Source organism: Plectrocnemia conspersa, unplaced genomic scaffold (assembly GCF_051122295.1).
Source record: "Plectrocnemia conspersa isolate PC_06_02 unplaced genomic scaffold, ASM5112229v1 ptg000011l, whole genome shotgun sequence".
Taxonomy (NCBI): Eukaryota; Metazoa; Arthropoda; class Insecta; order Trichoptera; family Polycentropodidae; genus Plectrocnemia; species Plectrocnemia conspersa.
In genome coordinates, this window is record NW_028277175.1 from 26,088,446 (window position 1) to 26,107,551 (window position 19,106).

Genomic DNA, 19,106 nt, shown 5'->3' on the forward strand with positions numbered 1-19,106 from the left:
AACGACAATATACCAAAAAAAATTGACTCACACCGAAAGTGGCGGTAACCCAAATATAAATACGAAAACACTGACAAACAACGGTCACTTCCAGAGGTTTTTTCGGACACTTCTACTGACATTTACACGTAAATATCCACTTCAGAATTCAAGGCATTAGCACTTCATAAGCTGTAGAGCTTAGACTCACTAATTTCGTACGAACAACATTAGACCTTCGAAGATTGCAAATGCTGCCGCTTCTCTCTTCGCATCTCCTGGTTCAGCTCGACGTTCCGAATCCAGAGTTTAAAACCTAATTTGAATTTATAATATTAATTCTGGTCTTATATTCTATAACACCTAATTCACCGACGAATCCAACCCAAATCGCAAATACGTCGTTTTCCTCAATCGACCTTGACTTGAGTGATTCGAGCGCGAAAATAACACACTCGTCTCATTATTGATTCTCGCGTCATCTTTTCGAGCGGTACGCAATCTTTTTAGCTTCCAGTCTGCGACGGGACCTCTTGAGGTCTCGCCTTGACCCCAGTTGTCGGCCGTTGCCCCAACGCACTCCCAAATAAAGCGCGTATACATACATTACATAATATTTTCAAATGAGCTACCGTCTTCCTAAAATAGCGAAATTCACATGCTCGCGCCATTGAAAAGGCGCGAGATGGCGTAAGATGGGAGGAGATGGGAGAGTTCAATGCGCTCTATGGTTCAGTGGCCATCAGCCGCCGAAAAAACGAGATTCGCTCTCGAAGGGTCTTGGGATAAGAGGCAAACTCACTTTCGGTGTCTTTTGCTGCGGTTTTGCGGTTAAGTTAACTCGATTGGAGTTGGACCAAGATCGTGCGAGACTATTAGTTTTTCAAATTAGCTGTGCGAAAAAGTTATATTCAAGTTTGCATAGGGAACCGGTTAGATTAAATTTTGCAACGGTATTTTTGGTATTCCAAAAATTGTTGATTTTATGACAAATTTGACCTGAGTGGGTATTTCTGTAGAGGTTTGACTCAAACATAGCTAATTAATGATAAACATAACAAATACAAATAAAGTTTGTCAAACTTAACGCAGTCAATAGTTACGCTTTTAATCGTATTCGAATATGCTTAATTAGAGTTTGACTCCTACTTTATTTTATTATATTTATGATGATGATAGAAATTATATAAAGTAGATGGATGTATAACTGGCCTGATAACTGAATTTTTTTCTGCAATATCTTATGTTCAATAGTAATTATAATATATATATTAAGGAAAGATCAGTCACCCGTAGATTAACAAAATACCGTATCCTTGTATTTTTTTGTTATTTTTATTAACAAAACATTATAAACAAACAAGTCTCTTTTGCTAAAGGGCGTATTATCATAAAATATGTCGTACCATGCGGTCCGTCAGGACACTGAAAATATCGATTTTCACCCGATTTTACAGTGAATTTAAATAAAATACTTCATTGAACTTGTAAGTAGAGATGAATTATCAAGTTTTATCGAAACATTCTGATTTAAGATTTTAGTCTCAGCTTTTTTAAAGTCCAGGAAGCGAAACAAAAAATTCGAGTCCCAGGAATTTCCAATAATCAAGATCTTTGTTTGCTTATCGGTCAAATCATAATGAAGAAATATTTATATACGTACATATAATATGTATGTGTGTAAAAAAAGTAAAAAAAAAATATAAAAATAAATAATGAGCATATATTTTGCCACATTGCCACATATATTAACTTAAAGTATGAATTTCTAAAATGTATACATTAACTAGGCATTGTATGCACTAGTAAATCACTTCAGTTACAGTACACACATAAAAGTTTATGAACAATGTAACTTATTATTGTATGCTCTTACTGTAAACGTAACACGAACTTCACAAAAATTTGCAACGCACATTTGTTTTTGAGTTAAGCGTTAAACGATAATAAAGAATGGGCCTTTCCAACACGTTGTTTTGTTCAACGCGCGAATTCTGCGATTTCGGTCATAGTAGATACGACCAAAAAACATTTTATTCACAAATGTTTTTCGAATGCCATTTTTTAGATAAAGCGTCTCATTGTCTTGTATTGCGAAAATGAATTTCGGAGCGGCACTAGTCACTCGGGAATATTGAGAGAGAAAACGACTACCTGTGTCTCTGAAGTATACACATTGTTTTATTCTAAATATTATTCGAGATAGTAAAAACGAATCATTTCAATCGATTATTCGAATATACATATAGTTGAAAATCGAGTGAATAATTCGAATAATCAAATATACGAATATTATACTGGGACCCTTAGATTCCAGAGGATTCAGAAATATGGAATTAATTGTTTTATATTGAATTTTTTTTTTAATGACGACGATTATATTATTGTTATTTTTAAACGTCGCTTTATTGATGTAGAATGCAGTAATATTTCATGAAATATAAATTATCGATTTATTTGCATCGTTGTCAACTAGTTATGCTAATCTTTCCTTTATCCAACCATCAGTGACTATATCAAACATGTGATGGTTAAGCAAAATCTTGCTAGTGTTGCTTTTTCTGCTTCATATAAATCTCTGAAAAAACTTGCCCTTTAGTGAAAACAGGGAAGTCAGTCCTTCGTCAGTCCATAGTTGAACCATATTTGTAACATGAAATAACATTGAAATATTTGTGTGTTCTTAAGAAAGATTATTTCTGCTACGCTTTCGAAACATACTTTAATAAATTCATCGTCAGTAAACGGATTTGCTTTGTTTAGAAATTAAATTTGCTACCACATAACTTGCTAATGAATGAGAAGTTGTTTTACGAAATAGTTGTTGTATAGACATAAGATTTTTCAGATTTTTTGTGTACGGCACATTCCTTACAGTTTAATAAATTTTGTAATAATGCTTTTAAAAAGTAATTATATAGTGTAACGGCATAAGTTTTATTGTATGCAAAAATATGTTTTAATTTTTCATCAAAAAATAGTCATTTTTTCATGAAATGCTTTTTTGACGTATATTTTGCCTTTTCATTTCACAAGTTTTATTAAAAGATAGTGTAGAAACCATGCCAAAAAATATTAAAAATTTATTAAACCTTTTTATTAATTTATTTTTTACCAATGTTGCCAATTGTGCACAATCTAGTTTGATAATTATACACATTGATTTAACCGTGTATTTTTATTCAATCTGTGAATTAATCGCGTACATACAGACAGGTTTAAAGAAACTTTTTTATATGTGTATTTATATTATATTATAGTGATAGTGAGAAGACAATATATACATATAAATCTAGCAGTATTTACACATTTTTTATAACAATTAAGAATAGATTTACACCTGCATGTTTCAAAGCAACCGGAGCAATTGTCCAAACGTTCGAAGCGACAAAGTGTGTGTACTTATTTACATATTTACATACGTACGTGAGAGAGAAGATTGATAGCAGTGGTATAATAATAGAATCGTGAGCCAAGAGAGCTGGTGAATGAATCTCTTGGCTGGTGAATGAACGATAGCCATTCAACGCTGTACAGAGGAGGCCAACAATACCACCGAAACCCGTTTCGAACCCTAAAGGCATGGACGTACCGTTTGTAATTTTAGATCATAATGAAATTAGACTAGCATAGTTGTACCGGGGCAAAAAACGTATTATAGCTTAGTGTGTATAGCGTTAATATTTTAAATGTAACTGAATAATTATGATTCTTAATAATCAACTTTATTATATATTCAAAATGATTTTATAATGTTTAATGATTATATAAAATAATTATATTTTGCACCCATCTATAAACATATTTTTTATTATGTTTAAATTATTTATTTATTAATACAAATTGATGAGCCAGATGGCGATAGTCGTTAGCGAATTGGCTAGTGCGGACGTATTGGCTCTAACGCGCATCAAAGAGGAAGCGATCGTGATTCTCAAATATGTTCCGGAAATAAAAAATGGAATTCCTGTACAGCGCCCTTCAGTAGTTTGAAGAAATGCTTAGCGACATACAACTTTCTGCGAGAACTACGCTCCTAAAAGAAATGCATATATAAGAACGGTTAATAACCATATGTATTTTTGTAATGGTATCTTAAAAACATTTTTTTAATCTTTTCTACTAAAAGGGAATATTTGGTTACTCGGGGATTACAAATTATAGATCCCAATTCAAGAATGTTACGGAAATGCTACAAGAAACTGACGTCGGATCGTCAAAGTGAAAGGCGAGTCATAACAAAGCCGAGCATCTTGGAAGATTTATCACAGACGTCGTGTATGTGTAGAGAGAACCTCCACTTACTCTCAAACGTGTTTCCGAGATCTTTAGTGTAGGTTTCTTTAATCAAAATGTTCTCAGCGAGATCGTAGGAATAAACTGATGGCGAATAAGTTCGAGAAAATGACACAGTATGGCACTTTCCGACGGTTAAACACAGTATGGCACCTGCAGATGGTTAACGGAAGCCCTTCTCCATAGAGTCTAAATCACTGTAGAAAGAATGAGTCCGCAACAGATCGAATGCATTTATACAATCTTAAATCATCTGCGTACAGAAGAAAACTAAAATTTGTAACTGCTGTATTTATGTCATTAATAAATAACAAAGAACAGAGAGCACAAGTTGGAGCCTTGAAGAACTCCTGAAGGGATGAAATCTTCTTTCGACATAGGTTGCAAACTGTCTACCATCGCTCAAATAACTCGAGAATAACCGAGTTAAATCATCCGAGAACCGAGGTTCGACTATTTTTTTATTAATAACCCATGACAAACTTTGTCAAAGGCCTTCTCAAAATCTGTATATATGACGTCTACTTGAATTCTCATATCAAGAGATTTCGTCACCGTTTTGGTGAAACACAGAAGTGGAACAAGCGGAAAAAATTCTCATATCATAATATTGATATGAAATTTTTTTAGGTTTTATCAATTCATTGAATAGAATTTGATCAAAAGATGGATGGTTTTTAGCACTGCGTAGGTATGCATAATTTTGTCGATTTTTTAACTGTCGAATTTTTTAAAACTGATAAAGTACTATAAATCCTTTATAATAATAATACACAATGCATTTTTTTGCAATATAACGTATTACATTAAATTAAAGTAAGCAAAAAAGTGTAAATACTTGATTTGTTTCTATATGTAATTAAATAAATAATTTTTCTAAATTTATAAATAAATAAATAAACAACAAAACAAACGCTTAAAGATATCTTAAAGAAAAATAGTGTGTAAATATATATTATAAAAAATAAATTAAATCAAAATACAGTTCAATAAACAACTAAATATGTACAGCCTTAACCATAATAATGGGGCACCTCGTAAAATGGTGTGTAACTCTTTACAAGTGCATAGTCTGACCGAAATATTTTAGCAGGTAGTTTTGACCATGAACTTTCTAATGATAATAAAAAATTAACATTATTTTTTTAATTATCTTAATAGCAAATAATAATATTTTTATTTTCAATACTTTTTACTTGAATGAAATTATATTTTACTATTTAAAAATATCCATAGATACAAGTTTGAAATATTATATCATAATCCTTATAATAATATAAAATATATAATTTATATAAAATATAAATATATTTTCGTCAAAAATATTTAATGATTTTTATTCATTTTATTACTACATTTACGTAATCACATATTTATAAAATCTGTTCTATACAATTATTGTACATTGCATTATCATTAAGGAAATCCAAAACTTAGCTGAGGAGAAGCAATTTGATAAATAGAATTTGCTCAAACAATGAAAAGATAAAACAGGAAACTTCATAAGATTCCCATGTCATCTGGACGAAATACCGTTACACAAAATAGCATGCTTTATCTCTTTCTTCGTTGCATGCGACACTACTCCCACTTTTATTTCTAGGGGATCGGCGTCAGTCCTGGATTGTTAAATGAATCAATTTGATTAACCTACAATACCACTATCTTCATTCCATAATTTTGCTACTTATGTATCTGATTTTTTTAATTTTGCGCAGAATTTTAAGGATCTTTCAAATAAATATAATTATTATAGTCATAATATATTCCAAAAGCAATAAAATATTTATATTTATTATAAGAAAAGAGCATTATTATATAATAAAAATAAAATGGTAAATATTTCTTTAGAAGCGCAGGGTAACACCCCCACGGTGTATGGCTGAGAGGCAAATAGTAGTGGATTCTAATTATAATGTAACGGTAAACCGTCGAGCTCGATAGGAAATCTTATGATGCAAACAGGAATAGCTTACAGAATTATGAATTAAAAAAAATTAGGCGACGATAAAAATAATTAAACGGCTGGTGATGAAAGTTCTAATCTTTTATTTTATGGCATAATTTAAAATTATAATTAAATTGTATATGCATTTTATGAATAATATGACATACTAAGAAGTTAAATACGTTTACTGACATTTCATGATTTTTAATAAATAAATCACTGGCGACCAACTGTAGAATTGCTGAACTTTCTGGATACCCAACTATGTTATTTTGTAAAAAAAAAAGCCCAAAACTTATTTTTAAGTATTATGTGTACAAAGACCTTTAAAATCAGTATTTAAACACATAAGCTACTAACGTTTAATAGCTCAGTTTTATTAGATTTACTTACATACATAATTTAAGACAAAGTTGTATGTATTTAATTATTGCAATCTGTAGTTTTAAAGAACTTGTCTGACGTTTACATTTTTTTAAGATTACATCAAAGATTTTTTCACAATTTAAACAAGTTATTTCACAAGAAGACAATGTGGTATAAGAATAATATTTTTGCAATTAATGTAGGAAGGAAACAGCTAAATTTTCCCCATGTAGCATGTCTTACGGTTCACGACACCCATTATTCACACGGACAATATCGCGTACGATCAATGCAAAAAATATGCTAAAAAAATAACAATGGACAAGTCTAGACGCTGTCTAGATGACACTGGCTAAATTGAGAAGAAAATTTATTAAACTATTCTTAAATAAAACATAAATAAATACAAGTTTGTACTAAATATACTCTTATAATTCACAACAGTAAAAAAACTATTATGTTCTGGTTCGAACCAAAACCGAGTTAGTTCTATTTAGATATTTGCACGATACAGATACGATTATGACGCATTATCATACTAATAACATGACACCCTTGATCTTAGACATATCTTAAGGCTTAAGCTATGTATAAGCTGATGCTTCTTTGGCTTAAGCCTTAAGCCAAAGAAGCATCAGCTTATCCTGATCCGTGTCAGCGAATTTTATCGCGAATATCATTTTGCTTATTAATAAGCGAATTTTAGTTTGTCATTTTGTCATTGAAAACCATGACATGGTGGAGCTATTATACAAACATCAAAGTTTTATTTATCCTGAGATAATGAGAATATATTCATTTAGTCATTGACTGGAACCCATTATGGAACCTCGACTTAACTAAATGGCATGTATTTTTCGTGTCAAACGCATTGCTTACTCTCGGTCGGCTTTGTAGCAAAGACAAAGCGACCATAGCTCATACATATATGCGCATAAAGGGTTATTTTAACCCGGCTGCAAGGTAAAAAATGTAAAAACGCACTGAACAATGGTCGTCGAGGGTCGTCGTTCCCACAAGGTGTTTTTGCGGTCACCTGGTTTCGATGAGCTCTCGGGATACATGAGCTTCGCGCGCAAAAAGAACGCACACGAAGAACCGGTCGAATAGGATAATGTGATCCGTAGACAACGAAGACGACGTTTGTTTGATGTTGCGATGGTAAATTTTTAATTTCCCTTCGACGTATCGAGTTGTGTGTTGTCGTGTCGCGTCACGTATGTCTGGTCACGCGACCGGAATATATATTATATTATACAATACGAAGGAAGTGAAATGAGCCATCGTAGGTTTTAAGCTTTTAAATTATGATCAGGCTGCTAACCATTATTTTTGTTATTTTTCAGATGGCCTATCGAGCAAGCTAGGATGGATCGACATATTTTCTCCATACATACCGCCGGTGGAGAAAAGAAAATGTAAGGAAAAAAAATATTATGGCATGGTTCAATTAATGCCTTGAATTTCATAGTGTGAATATCAGTAGAGAGTCTCTGAAGAAGTGTTCCGGTATACCTATGTCTAGGGATTTAAATAATACCGGTATAATAATAATAAAAAACAGTCCATACCGGTATTGACATTATTATTATTATTTATTAAATAATGGACCAAAAAATCATTCATCATGTTTATTGATTAGCAAAACTTAAGCATTCGAATACTCCGGTAACTATTGTTTCGATATACAGACTTACCTCGATTTGCGCGGTAGATAGGTTCCGCAAATTTTTGCGTAAATTCATTTCCCATAAATCGAAGCAAAGAACCAGGTCTGCCGAGAGGAGGAAGAGAAGACAAATTCCCAGGGCAGTTCTCCTTGTGGGGTCCAACTCTGGAAAAATCATAGCAAAAATATATTAATAAAAGAAGTAAAAACTGACCTCAAATAATGAATCTGAACTAAACTACAGTTGTCTAAAATGTACCTATATACTGATGTATTTCAGGTATAAGTTCCTTTAGCCGTTTTTATACATATTATACAATAAATAAAAGGAGCGGAACATTGCCTTCAAAAGCACCCATTTTCTAAGTAGCACTTTCACAATAAACATTATTATTCAAAGAGACAGATTCTAGTTTTTTTTGTGTTAAAATTTGTTTGCAAATTATTGTTGACTTTATTGCTTTTTAAACGTTTAAAAAATATTAGACATGGGAGAAAATATTTAATCAATCTAAATTATTAGCAGTAAATGTAGGAGAAGAAGCAAAGAAATAACAAAAAAATATATATAATTAATGTTTTTATAAATTGTATTATCGGTAATTTGACAAGTGGATATAATGCAGCAAAATAAATAAATAATACATTCAGTTTCATGTGGTTATTCCTATAAAAAAAATCTAGAAAAAACTGTCTCGAATCTATCTCGAAAATATTTTTTAAAATACGGCATTTCAGTAAAATCATATCGGAATACATTTTCATCAGACCTCATTTCAACAGTTGCGAAACGTCCATTTGCTGTTTAAACCCAAACAGATCTAATCACTGTATGTCGATAAACTTCACACCCATTATATGTTTCATCTTTGTCTGTCTTTCAGCTTGCGCTTACAAAGGATCGATATTCGAGGAAGGTGCCATAGTCGTCACAGAGGAGCCATGTTTGAAATGCAGATGCTTAAGAGGTTCTCTGGTGTGTTACCTTCGAGTATGTCCACTTTTACCAGATCCTCCGCCGGCCAACTGTGTCCTCCTGCTGAGGCACGGTGCGTGCTGCTCCGAACTAATATGCGAGGGTAATTAAAACATTCTCAGTTATTTTCTCTCAGTGTTTAAATTTCCCAACATAGCGACAATAAACCGGCTCATGATTGAGGAATTATAAGGAAGTGTGCAATTGTAAAATAGCGAAGATATCGTTTCAGATGGCAGCGTAAACACAAATCACATAAGTAGGTCGGAGCCGGGAGGAGATTTCTCATTGAACACCACTGCGTACAGAGACGGTAATTATTTTTAATTATTAACAATAGCCGCGATGACTACAAAATTGCCAAGCGATTGATTGATTTTATGAAGTTGCCTATTTAAAAAAAAAATACAAATGTTTTTCAATCATAAAAAACACTGTACAACAAGATTTTGCCATATATAACCGAAAGATACTAGAGTCAAACAAGATGACAAATTTATACCTTAAAGAGATATCAGCTAAAGTACTACAATGTGCGCTTGGACCTATATTCTACTTTTTATACATATATGTTGCAGTAAATGGGTATTTTTCAGTGAAGTTATATTTTCACTAGTATAAAAACTGTTCAAGTGAAATCATATCCGAATACATTTTCACCAGTAGATATATAATATTTCTAATAGGGAAAATAAAATTGAACTAATAGGTGCTAGTGAAATTATATGCTGCTTAAAAATATCTATAAATTCAATTTGACAGTTGCGAAGCGTTCAAAGGTATTTTTTTTCATTAGATAAAATTGGGTTTAGTACGTTTAACCAATAGCGGATTTACGCACAGGCGGAGGAGGCACTAGCCTCAGGATCCTAGCATTTAAAAAAAATGTTTCTTGGATGAATTATTATAGCATTTCTATGGCAATTCAATACGAAATTATGAAGATTAAATTATTGTAGAAAAAAATGTTTGCACAAAAGACAATAAAAAGCAATGGTACCTTTACGCGCACACATGCATACTTATTTCTGAGAATGCATGTGAATGCACGGCTTTCGTCTTCCCATGGTGACGTAATATTTTCAGTCTGCAAAACGACAGTTGAAAATTAAATATTTATATTATTTATGCATAATATATAATACAAAATAAAAATATCTGTTCTAAGAAAAATATTTTATCTGTAATAGGGGGTTTAGAATCGGGCTCTGAATATTTATATATACAAATATGGGGGAGTCTCAGAAATTTGTAATGCCTTGGCCCCCCCCTATCGAAGAAAATCTACCACTGCGTTTAACAACTGTTATAGTGAATGTGTATTTTTCAGTAAAGCTATAGAATAAATATAATTTCATTAACTACGCCAGTTAAAATGTATCAAAATATAATTTCATTGGTCAATATCAATGAAACTGTATTTATTCACTGTACATGGTCCGGTACATACCCGGTACGGTATAGAAATATATATATCTACAGGTGAAAATATTCCTATTTAATATTACTAAAAATATATTTTCACTGGTAATACACATTCACTGCAACATATACATACGATATCTCGTGGCTACGTTTGAGTATGATTCTGCTACAATAAAAGAATCAGCAATAAACTACAATACGCAACTGACAAAGTAACAAGTTAAAGATGATGCAACATATCAAATTGAATGAAACTAAATTTCAGCATATCAATCAAATATATTAATAGAAATGAGAAATTCTACCGTATGTCAATACAGCAAAGTGCCACGGATGCAAATATGCAGTGAACACATTTAAAACTAAATGTTAATAACTAATTATGATTTTGTAAAATTGTATCAGCTTCTCAGAAGATACTCTGATTGTCAATGTATAATAAAGCTCATTATATACCTAACTGTACATATGATATCTAGTTAAGAAAATGTGAGAAAAATACATACTGAATATAATATTATAAAGATATTCAGGAACAATGTGTTTCATTGTATGATGAAAGCATAAGGTGACTAGATTTTGATAATATTAAAGGAGGACACTAAAAATTAAAAGGCCATCTCGAAAACTTTTGTTCGAGGAGGACAAAGAAGGAACATTTGGTATTGGACCTAAAAAAAGGTCATCACGGAAATTTTTGTTGAAAGGCTATCTCGAAATTTTTGTGGAGGACAAAAAAAGAGTTTAAAAATATTGTTATTCAAGAGATGACAAAGGAGGGAAATTTTTTGAGGAGAATATCTGGTAACCTTACTATATAACATATAGAGATAGCCTGTAAAAAACCACGAAGTATGCACATAGTCATAAGCTGCGTCTGTTTCAGCATATGAATGCTAAGGCAGTAACATAATACGAGTACGTAGTACTCATTCAGTGAAAAAATAAATATAAAATCTGCATTGAGGAGTTATATATAGATGAAATATTCATAAAACTTAATGAGATTCGTCTAAAATAGAGCAATTTCAATATCCTTTTAAAGAAAACTAATTGTATAGCTGTAATTGACGTGTAAATTTAGAATTTACATACAAATTATTTTATTTTTGTGACAAAAGTAAAAATGTTTGTGTTATAAATTATTAACAAAAATTTAAACCTTTTGCTAGAAGATTATGTACTTCTAGCAAAGTTTCAAACCATTTTGTATCATGATTATTAAAATTAATAAATTTAATAATAAAAAACCATTACACAATAATAATAATTACCATTAATTATTTAATATTTTTATTATTTGATTAATTAGTTAAAATATAAACATTTAGATTATTATAAAAATACATCTTATGTTTAAATAGTGACATCTATCGACAAAATAATAATGTTGACATTTACCATAGGGTTTTGTTTATATTTATATATTAGAAACCAAACAATGCATCATTTTAACGTTATACCTAAAATACATATGTGATTTTACATTTAAATAAATTTATCCTTGAACCGGTACTCACATTTTCATTCATATAGTCGCACCAACTGTCAAACACGTCCATAAAGATTCTCGCGAACGCGTTCACTAAACGTTAAATCACGAACACTTATACAATAAAATAAATCACAAACACGCTTTTGTTTTTTTAATTTAAACAAAAGATTATAATATAAATAAATATCAATGCGAATTTTTCTAATAGTTCTATATTCGTGATACAGTGGTAAGCTTTTAATATACTAGTATCAAAAATATTTTTAATTATTTAGGTTGTATAGCAAACGGAACATTGTACGCAAGCGGTTCAGCAATGTGGACAGATCGCCCTTGTCAGTATTGCTATTGCATAGCTGGAAAACAAAGATGCGTTCAACCAAGATGTCTTCCATCACCGGATGGTTGCTTTCCACGGCGTGCTTCACATTCTTGCTGTCCAGTGAAATATGAATGTATCCATGATCCAACGACTACTTCTACAACATCTACAAATCATCCCTTAGCAAATAATGAAAAAGGTATATCTTAAATATATTTATGATGTATGATATATTGTCATTTTATTAATTTAATTAATTAATGTATGTTTTAGGTTGTCAGATCGATGGAGTGCTTCATCCAGAGGGGGAAAAAATAACAAGCGTAGCTAAATCGCTATGCGATAATTGTTTTTGCATGAGAGGAATGGTTAGATGCGTTCCTTTATCGTGTGCACCTCCCCTTTTAGGTTGCACTCCAAATATCCTTCCTGGAGAATGTTGTGCTAGCAGTTATAATTGCAGTAAGCATGTTATTTATATTTACCAAATATAAATTATCTATAATAATATTAAAGACCCATAAAAGTTTTAAAGTTAAAGTATAGTTTTTTATAATACCTAAGGCCATTTTATATTAACAACAAATAGACTTACCCCCGCGTCCGTACATTACGGAGTACATTACATAACAATATTTAGTTGGCATTTCTTAAATAAATTAGAGCATGATCATTGAAAGAGTAAACGAAAAATTCTGAATATTCTAGTAACTGCGCCGACGTTTTGTAAATGATTTTCAGTGACCCTGTCGATATTTTTAAGAGCAGGCATGCGAGAGCATCGCCTTATTTCATTATATTAAAAGTTATTTTAAAATGCAGAGCTAATTAATTTATTTTTTTAGCAAAACACTTATCTCACATCAACAACAGAAATGATCTTTTGGAAACCATTAGTAAAGTACATCATGTTGAAGATCAAGGCACTATCCTAAGTGAGCGCTCTTTCCCAGACGATACGCCTCTGAGTCCGTCTCAAATAGCAGACATTTTAATGAATGGTGACGAAAGAAACTATAGAAGAATTGAAGCCAACAAAAATATTACCGAAACCAAAGAAGATACTGATATCGATTTGAGTGAATCTACAACAGAAACAATCTCAATCACTGACGTAACTGAATCAAACAATATAACTACTACACAACTGATTGATACTACTACGACAACTCCGGAAGAAATTACATCTGAAAGTAATTTAACAGACATTAAAAATAGTACAGAAAATAATGCTACGTCTGATGTGATACTTTCAAACGATATAAAAATCACAAAAGTTAAAGATATCATCTTGGATGAATCCAAGACTTTATTGAACGATACTGTAAATTGCACGACTGAGATTAGTTCGATAGAATATAATGTATCTTATGATGACACAATTAATAATAAATCAGATTATGGCTATCATGATATTCAAGAAAGAACGCCAATTTTGACTACTGGATACGACGACGTAATTAGTTTAGATAATGTTCATGAGAATTTGACAGGAAATTCTTCTGATAAATTCAAGTTGAGCTCTAACTTTCCTTCTACTTCTTTAATTATACCTAAAGGAGATGATATATTCATGGTGAATGTGTCTACATATGTTAGGACGAATAATAGTAATGAAGTAACGTTGAGGCCAGTTGCTGCAATTCCGCCTGATATCGAAGCTCTTTTGAACATTAGTTTGAAGAAGAACAATCAAAAGGACGATTATTTTGATTATGATTATAAATCTCAACTGCCACCTTCATTGCCGAATCTCGAGTAAGTATTCAGTAAATAATATATAATTAATAATATAGTGTAATTATATTTTTAATATATTTTTACAGAATAATTCCATTTTTGGCAATCGACGCTGTACCAAAAGTTGAAAAAATCGCTCGTGAAAATGAGAAAGAAATAGATCACTTTGCCACAGTTTATCCGTCTAAGGATGACGAAAAATCATACCTGGAACTCTTTTCTACAATACCTAGAGATAAATACAACGCTACGCCTCATCCGTATAAACCAAACGATGGATATAATCCTACTACTTATTCTCCCTATCCAGATGATAAATATTTATCTAGTTATAATAGAAATCCTGTTATATACAAACAACACATCAACGACAAATTCCAACCAACTACTTACAACACAATGAACAATGAAAAGTACGATGGAATTCAATATGGAATCGAAAAATATGATGCTACCGTTTATCCATCTTTAACCATTGATGAAGCTCTCTCAGAAAAATCAGAGTACACTAACCATAACTTATTTTCACCGCCTGCAAAAACTGAAGGTAAATCTACATATATAATTTATACATAAAAAAATAGTAAATACCATATTAGCAAGACTTATTATTGTACATATGTATGTATAATAAGAAGTCTTGCTAATACACCGCGTCCTAGAAATTATCATTATTTTTCACACCTCGTACATGAACTTTTTAATAATCTAATGCCTGAACTATACTCTCTGGAAGTTGTCCGAACCGAAGATACAACTGAAGTCGGCCGAGACCTACGACTTCGAGTAAGCGACCACACTGCCACAAATTTCATATGCTGTCCGGACGGCGGCTTCTGTCACGTACAGCTGGTATATTTGCGCGCGATCGAAAAATGTGCCAAATAATTTTTAAATTGTCATTTTATTAAGTTTGTGTGGGCACTTACCAATACAATATCAGTGAAAACTTTTCGGTCGTAAATATTCAATTTACGCAAAATCTTTGTCGGCTTTTGCCAAATGCCATAAGGCATAAAAATGATACTTCAGAATACGAACACCACATCTGTGACTATCCTAGAATTTGTCGCCATCGATTCTAAATAAGAATTCGTTATGGTGTGACATTTATATATACCGATCTAGGAAAATACATAAAGATATTCGAAACGATTTTTTTAAACAAAATCAAGTACCACTAATTATTTTTTAATTATTTAATTGTATATGAAAAAAATATAATAACGATATCTGTTAGAATAATATACTATCAAAAATATAATTAATCCCTTTTGGTGCCCTAAAATATTCAAAGATGTCAGTAAGAGTCTGTTGAAGTCCCCGAAAAGCATGTAGTATTATAACTTGACCACGTAACCACGATGCAGCGCTCGTCATGCGTGTTGACCATAGGACACCTACGCGCATACTGAAATTGAACCGAGTTACTCGTTTAAGGGGAAGTATCTTACCGCTCGCGCTCGAAAGAGCAGCTCCGACTTTGGTCCGTTTGCCGACAATGTTCAGAAGCGCTTGAAGCTGGCCAAGTTGACTGAATTACCCCCACATTACCTCGGACAACTTCCGAGAGATTTTAGAGCGGGCAGAACCGAACTCGACCGAAGTAACCCACTATATTCTCCGTCCTTGGCCAACCTTGGCCAACTTTCAGAGAGTGTAGTGCAGGCATAACAATTTTCAAATCACAGGTGGATTTCTACCGAAAGAACCCTCGTCGTTGGAAGAATATTTTAATCTAGGTTTTTCCGGAGAATCTAGTAATCCAGTGACGGACGGATCAGTGATGATTACAAATCATGCTAAAATTAATACTGGTATGACCTATTTATATATTTTTTAAGATATGATCAATAAAAATATAACTTATTATCTAATATCTACATAGATAACTGTGTATCAAATGGACGAGAATACAAGAACGGAGAACTCATAACAGAACCTCACGCTTGCGTTATATGCTTCTGTTACTACGGCGACATTCACTGCCAAGATCCTGAATGTCCACCTATTAAGCCTGGTTGTCGAAGGATAATTGAAAAGGCCTCTAATTCTTGCTGTGGCATTGAAATATGCAGAAGTAAGTAAAAAATAATTAAAAGTAATTTATGGCAGATTTCAAATCAACACATAATTTAATATATGTAAATAACTTATAAGCAGTCAAAAATAATATCACCTCAACAGGGAATTTAGGTATTTTTATAAAGACAACGAATCCGCACTTGTGTTAATACACTTTCAGGTCATCAGCATATAATATAGAGTTCTTAATAACCGCGTATATGTCATTAATAAATAAAAGAAATACCACGATTCCCCACACGTGCTATAAAAAAATAACTTCAGCAGTGCAATAACTTTTTCAGCTTTTAAAACAATTTTTATACTTTTTGCAATTTAAAATTGTTAACGTTTTAGACTAAAATTGATTGATAAATATGATTGATTTAATCAATTTGATTGGTACTAATATTTTTTTAAATTTTAGATGATCAACATCCTCCACAAAAGCCTTCATCTATTAATAAATATGATAAAGAAGAAGTTCCGCACGAATCGACGACCATGAAAAGTGAAACTGTTCCGATGATTAGTACTAAAGTGCCTTATTATCCTAAAGATATTACAACGATTAAATACGTGCAAAGTTCTAGACCATCTATTTATACAACACAAGAACAATCTACTTTAAATCCATCGATTAAAACGACGCTTGATGAGATTCATTCTATATTATATAACACTTCTCCGAAGCTCGAAACGTCAACATTTAACGAGAGAAGAACTGAGACGACTCCTTATCAAACAACATTAAAAGACATTCCCGAAATTGAAGAAGAAGAAGACGAGTTCTCCTTTGATAGTGTATTGAAACTTCTATTAGGAGATTCGTCGGATATTACTACTAAATATCCGATTCGTACGACCAGACGTTATACGACACAAAGTACGACTACGACTCCAACAACGACGACTCAAAAAATCGAAACGACTTCTAAATCTGTACCTTCTACGACAGATTATTATAAACCGACTCATAAGTATCAATTCAAGAATAATAGAACTGCTATAACTAACGGTCTACTGACTAAAGATTTGACTAAACCGATTAAAATCACAACTAGACAGCCGGCTTATTATTCTACAGTGAATAGGCCGACTAAATATAAATATCCACATTCATCAACTACCACTCCTCCGCCTGTGCAGATTGTGAAGAAGATTCCATTCTCTTCGTTTGCTGTGACTACTGAGCCTCCAAAAGTAATTTATAAAAAGCCATCAGAGCTTTCGTTGCCGTTTGGTGCTGGACTTCTGAAGTTAGCCGGATGCAATATATATGGAAGAATGTACAGAGTCGGAAAAATCATATCGGAACTATCCAGTCCGTGCTTAGAGTGTATGTGCACAGAAGTAGGAGTACAGTGTACTCCACTTCCGTGTTAATCAAATAGTGTTTAAAAGACTTTGAAGTAATGAAGTGTTGTAAATATTTATAAAAGATTGCTTTATTTTATTAAATGTATATTCCACCATAGTTGTAAGTCGATTCACACCACAGTTGCCGATGATCTCATAGTAAAATAAACATATTGATAATTAAAAAAAATAAGTTTCAAAAACTATGCCGCTTTTGAACGTTTCCGAAGCTTCGCACGTTGAACTTTCTTAAACCTACTGCTTTTGGACGTTCTTGAAGGTTTGAGAAAGCTCAATGACGAACAGTTTATTTCTTATAATATTTCCGTTTTTACACTGTTCTTTGTTAAACAATAAACAATATAAACTCATGTATGATTTATGTCTTTAAGGTACGTTATCATTGTATATGAAAGAAAGCTTGTAAATAAATCTTAATACAATAGATTCTAATGTATTTATTATTAAATAAAATGGTACAATACATTATATTATACACAGTATAAAAATTTACTGTATGTACATTAATACACAAATAAATAATTTAATATTTGATTAATGTGCATAACACAGATATGTTAATAAGCATAAGCAAAAGAGCAATGTTAAAATTAATTAGTAGATGTAGCTTTAAAAATATATACATAAAAACCAATAAAAAAATACTTCGGTTTCTTAAGTAATACACTTATTAGTAAATTGTAAAATCGATAGACTTAATTGTAAATTGGAACTCCATAATTATTAAATTTGGAAGGATTTTAATTAAAATGAAGTTTTATTTTGTTATTTTTATATATTATTATGAATAATTAATATTTTGGAGAAAAGCCAATTTACAGTTAAGCACATTTAAATACTAATTATAAAATATTATTAAAATTAAAACAATAAAAAATCACAGCCAGTGATATTACATATAATAAAAATGCACAAAGTGTGAATTTGTTTGGGAGTATAATTTTTATATTATATAAATATAAATTCACATTTAATATAAAAATCGCTATTATGACTTGAATCAGTCTTAATTTTGAACATTTGATCACATTAATCGACATATAACACAATTTATATTACTCATATTATTAAAGCAATCTGAGGAACGAATACAAATCGGACAGCAAAATTTTATTTGAAAAATTATAAATTTTAACTAAAATCTAAAAACAATAATTAAATGACCGAAAAAAAAAGTTTGCTATTGCGCCATGGTGAGTACTGGTGCCCGGTATTTTTCTGAAAATATTTTCTGCGCTCTACCAAAAGATATGATTAGATCAGTATAATAATAAAAGTTTTCTTAACCAACGTAAGAAATGAATCAAATAATAAAAACTAAAGATTTAGTTTGTCTTCTATTGAAAATGTAGCTCGTTTTTATTACAAAAATATTTTGTATCAGAAATAAAATATTTCTCTTAATTTCAAAACTAATCCGTTTCCAGATTGCCTCAGATGTTACAA

The 19,106-nt window shown here is 31.5% G+C and overlaps 2 protein-coding genes across 3 annotated transcripts in view; one reads left to right on the forward strand and one right to left on the reverse strand.

Moving 5' to 3' along the window:
- LOC148230094 (DNA oxidative demethylase ALKBH2-like) overlaps positions 1-12,246 on the reverse strand; it is a 171,934-nt gene extending 159,688 nt beyond the window's left edge. For both annotated transcript variants that reach the window (XM_088196430.1, XM_088196431.1), the window contains exons 1-2: positions 12,180-12,246; positions 8,287-8,423 (exon numbers count right to left, since the gene is read on the reverse strand). In XM_088196430.1, coding sequence (XP_088052556.1) covers positions 8,287-8,423; positions 12,180-12,187 — 145 coding nt within the window. In that variant the 5' untranslated portion in view covers positions 12,188-12,246. The remainder of the gene's footprint in view (positions 1-8,286; positions 8,424-12,179) is intronic.
- Positions 1-18,086, forward strand: part of LOC148230098 (uncharacterized) — a 28,876-nt gene extending 10,790 nt beyond the window's left edge. The window contains exons 2-11 of the mRNA XM_088196419.1: positions 7,936-8,007; positions 9,143-9,337; positions 9,467-9,547; positions 12,430-12,675; positions 12,750-12,938; positions 13,322-14,234; positions 14,303-14,763; positions 15,908-16,033; positions 16,105-16,296; positions 16,708-18,086. Coding sequence (XP_088052545.1) covers positions 7,936-8,007; positions 9,143-9,337; positions 9,467-9,547; positions 12,430-12,675; positions 12,750-12,938; positions 13,322-14,234; positions 14,303-14,763; positions 15,908-16,033; positions 16,105-16,296; positions 16,708-17,666 — 3,434 coding nt within the window. The 3' untranslated portion in view covers positions 17,667-18,086. The remainder of the gene's footprint in view (positions 1-7,935; positions 8,008-9,142; positions 9,338-9,466; positions 9,548-12,429; positions 12,676-12,749; positions 12,939-13,321; positions 14,235-14,302; positions 14,764-15,907; positions 16,034-16,104; positions 16,297-16,707) is intronic.
- Positions 18,087-19,106: the final 1,020 nt, after the last annotated feature.